A 4119-nucleotide genomic window follows, 5' to 3' on the forward strand; every position below is an offset into this window, starting at 1 on the left:
ACAATGAATGATAACCACATCTGAGTCTTTGGATTAAGAGATTTCAATTGATTTATTATTTTTAAAAGCTGTAAAACATGTTTTATATCAGTTTGCTTTGTTATATTGAAATCTTCATAACATATTTGTGAAGTGATCTTCATATAATGCTGGAATATAATCAGGGCAAGGATAAAATCCCAAATTTACCAAGAAAAAAATAAAAACCTGGAAATAGAATAAAAATTAGGGAATTCTCCAAAATCACATATCTAATATGTTGCAGAGTTAAGATTCCAGTGGAGAAAATCTTCCTCCAAATCAGTGCTAACTGATGAAAATTGGATATTTTCTAAAGCTTCTTTCTTTGCCTAAACATGTGAATAATTCCTAGATGAATCTGCTTGGTCGTGACACTGTAGATAATGGGGTTAAGTACTGGTGGGAGAAGCAGGTAAATATCTGCCATGAGAATATGGACTGTGGGAGGCAAGTGTTTCCCAAAGTGATGCACCATGCATACACCGATTAGAGGGACGAGGAAGATAAGTACCACACATACATGGGATAAACAAGTGTTGAGTGCCTTCAGGCGTTCTTCATGAGATGCAATCCCAAGAATAGCATGGAGAATTAGGACATAGGAAAGGAGTATGAGAACTGAGTCTGTGCCCAATGTGATAATGACCACACACAACCCATAGATGTTGTTGACACTGGCATCAGAGCAGGATAATTTAAGAATATCCTGATGCAGGCAAAAAGGGTGGCTGAGGACATTAGCACGGCAGTAATGGCAGCGCCTTAGTAATAGGGGTGTAGGCATCACTACTCCTGCACATCGTATCAAGCAGCCTAGGCCTATCTTTCCAATGACATCATTGGTGAGGATGCTTGAGTAGTGCAGGGGACGATAGATAGCCACAAAGCGGTCAAAAGCCATGGCCAGCAGCACTGAAGACTCCAAGAATGTGAATGTGTGGATGAAGAAGAGCTGAGCAAAACAAGCCCCTATTTGAATTTCCAGGGCTTCCCACCATAACACAGCTAATATTGTAGGGAGTGTAGACATGGACATGCCCAGGTCAGTTATTGCCAAGAAGGACAACAAATAATACATGGGCTGGTGGAGTGAGGACTCACTCCACACAACAGAGAGGATGGTGATGTTGCCTATAAATGCCACCAGGTATGCAAGACAGAATGGAATTGAGAGCCAAGCATGAGCAGACTTTAGTCCATGGAAACCACGTAAGAGGAAGATGGGTTCCATAACATTACTGTTATTCCAGACCACCATGGTGGTCATTCAGGAGCCCTTTAGGCGTAAGAGATGAGAGAGTCAGAGTTGACAAAGTCACAGGCTAGTGCAATTCACATCAATGAGTAAATTCCACCATAGTCATGCAAAATCAATGTTCAGGATGTTCCAGATGGCTTACACAGATATAAGTATGAAGAACAGCCTCTGAATCACCAGTGCAGGAAGAGTTTATAGAACATGAAATCTGGTCACAACTGCATACACAGACATGTGATCTCTGCTACTTGTCCTACTGCTTAGTCTATGTACCTCTGTTCATGTATCACAGAAAATCCAAGGTTACCCTTTGTCTACAAAGAAAGAAGAGTTATTTCTACTCAGTATTACAGGCCTCTTTATGTCTCCAAAATTAATCTTTTATGCTACATTTTGAACTAATATTTCAGATATTCCCAGAGGAAATGGAGAATAAAAGATGGATGTTAACTCCACTAGTGTCTTCTCATCTCCCATGCTGGATTCTAAGAATACCTATCAGTATCTAGTCTCTAAGGAGATTAGAGGCCAGTCTAGGGAGCATGTCATTTCTTTCTGCTTATTATTGAGTGATCCCCACCTCAAACGCCATCTTTTCTCACTACTCCCTGGGCATCTTCGATCAATTGCCAGCACCTTCTATTTCTCATTATCATTTCTCTGCATTGTCTCTCTGACTCCGTTTTTGTGACTTTATTAAATGATTTCCTGAGTCTGTGTCTCTAGATGCCTCCTAGTCTCTGTAAGTAACTTTTTACTGTTTTCTGGTTCCATATCTTTTTGACACTCACTTTCTCAGTCTTAAAGATTCTGTTCGATTGTATATGATCCATGACATGAAACAGAACCTTATAGATGTTTTTTCTTTAGTAAGAACATTAAAGGAATCCCTATAAATACCTCCCTTCATCCTTGCTCTCTGCCTTGGGATTCTCAAAGTATTGGAGGAATATTCATCTTATTTAAGAAATGTTCAAAAGAATTTGCTAAAGGTAAAGAAGAAAAGGAAAGATATACTCATTTGAATGCAGAGTTCCAAAGAATAGCAAGTAAAGATAAGAAAGCCTTCCTTGGTGATCAGTGCAAAGGTATAGAGGGAAACAGTAGAATGGGAAAGACTAGAGATCTCTTCAAGAAAGCTAGAGATACCAAGGAAACATTTCATGCAAAAATGGGCTCAATAAAGGACAGAAATGGTAGGGACCTAACAGAAGCAGAAGATTTTAAGAGGAGGTGGCAAGGATACACAGAAGAACTGTACAAAAAAGATCTTCATGACCCAGATAATCACAATGGTGTGATCACTCACCCAGAGCCAGACATCCTGGAATGTGAAGCCAAGTGGACCTTAGGAATCATCACTATGAACAAAGCTAGTGGATGTGATGGAATTCCAGTTGAGCTATTTCAAATCCTAAAAGATTATGCTGTGAAAATGTTGCACTCAATATGCCAGCAAATTTGGAAAACTCAGCAGTGGCCACAGAACTGGAAAAGGTCAGTTTTCATTCCAATCCCAAAGAAAGGCAATCACAAAGAATGTTCACACTTCCACAGAATTGCACTCATCTCACATGCTAGTAAAGTAATGCTCAAAATTCTCCAAGCCAGGCTTCAGCAGAATGTGAACCAAGAACTTCCACATGTTCAAGCCGGATCTAGACAAGGCAGAGGAACCAGAGATCAAATTGCCAACATCCATTGGATCATTGAAAAAGCAATAGAAACACATTCCAGAAAAACATCTACTTCTGCTTTATTAACTACGCCAAAGCCTTTACTCTGTGGATCACAAAATTCTGTGGAAAATTCTCCAAGAGATGGGAATACCAGACCACCTGGCCTGTCTCCTGAGAAATCTGTATGCAGGTCAAGAAGCAACAGTTAGAACTGGACATGGAACAACAGACTTTTTCCAAATTGGGAAAGGAGTACATCAAGGCTGTATATTGTCACCCTGCTTATTTAACTTATATGCAGAGTACATCATGTGAAATTCTGGGCTGGATGAAACACATGCTGGAATCAAGGTTGCAGAGAGAAATATCAGTAACCTCAGACTTCCAGATGACACCATCCTTTTGGCAGAAAGTGAAGAACTGAAGAGGCTCTTGATGAAAATGAAAAAGGAGTGAAAAACTTGGCTTAAAACTCAGTATTGAATAAACTAAGATCATAGCATCCGGTCCCATCACTTCATGGCAAATAGATGGGGAAACAATGACAAAGTTTATTTTTAGGTGGGGATCCAGAATCACTGCAGATGGAGACTGCAGCCTTGAAATTAAGACACTTGCTCAGCATCACCCTCAATGGTGAAAAATTGAAAGCATTTCCCCTGAAATTAGGAACAAGACAAGGGTGCCCACTCTCACCACTACTATTCAACATAGTGTTGGAAGTTTTGGCCACAGCAATCAGAGCAGAAAAAGAAGTAAAAGGAATCCAGATACGAAAGAAGAGTGAACTCACTGTTTGCAGATGCATGATCCTCTACAATAGAAAACCCTAAAGATCTACCAGAAAATTACTAGAGCTAATCATGAAAATAGTAAAGTTGCAGGATATAAAGATTAACAAACAAAAATCCCTTGCCATTGGAGACATGAGAAACAGAAAGAGAAAGTAAGGAAACAATACCATTCCACCATTGCAACAAAAAGAATAAGGAATACTTAGGAGTATATCAAGCCTAAAGACACAAAAGCCTAACATAGAAAAACTATAAAACACTGATGAAAGAAATCAAAAAGAGGACACAAACAGATGGAGAAACATACCATGGCTCATGGATGGAAGAATCAATATTGTCAAAATGGCTATTCTACCCAAAAGCAAAT

General features: G+C 39.4%; 1 protein-coding gene across 1 annotated transcript; it reads right to left on the minus strand.

Moving 5' to 3' along the window:
• Positions 1-331: 331 nt before the first annotated feature.
• Positions 332-1279, minus strand: LOC122449306 (olfactory receptor 51L1-like). Its single transcript, XM_043480833.1, has one exon. The coding sequence runs from the start codon at positions 1277-1279 to the stop codon at positions 332-334; it is 948 nt and encodes a 315-aa protein (XP_043336768.1).
• Positions 1280-4119: the final 2840 nt, after the last annotated feature.

The sequence above is a fragment of the Cervus canadensis genome, chromosome 11 (assembly GCF_019320065.1).
Source record: "Cervus canadensis isolate Bull #8, Minnesota chromosome 11, ASM1932006v1, whole genome shotgun sequence".
NCBI classification, from domain to species: domain Eukaryota; kingdom Metazoa; phylum Chordata; class Mammalia; order Artiodactyla; family Cervidae; genus Cervus; species Cervus canadensis.

What these genes read in the sequence shown, in the direction of transcription:
- LOC122449306 (XM_043480833.1), bottom strand. Translation starts at nt 1,279, where the DNA reads ATGGTGGTCTGGAATAACAGTAATGTTATGGAACCCATCTTCCTCTTA.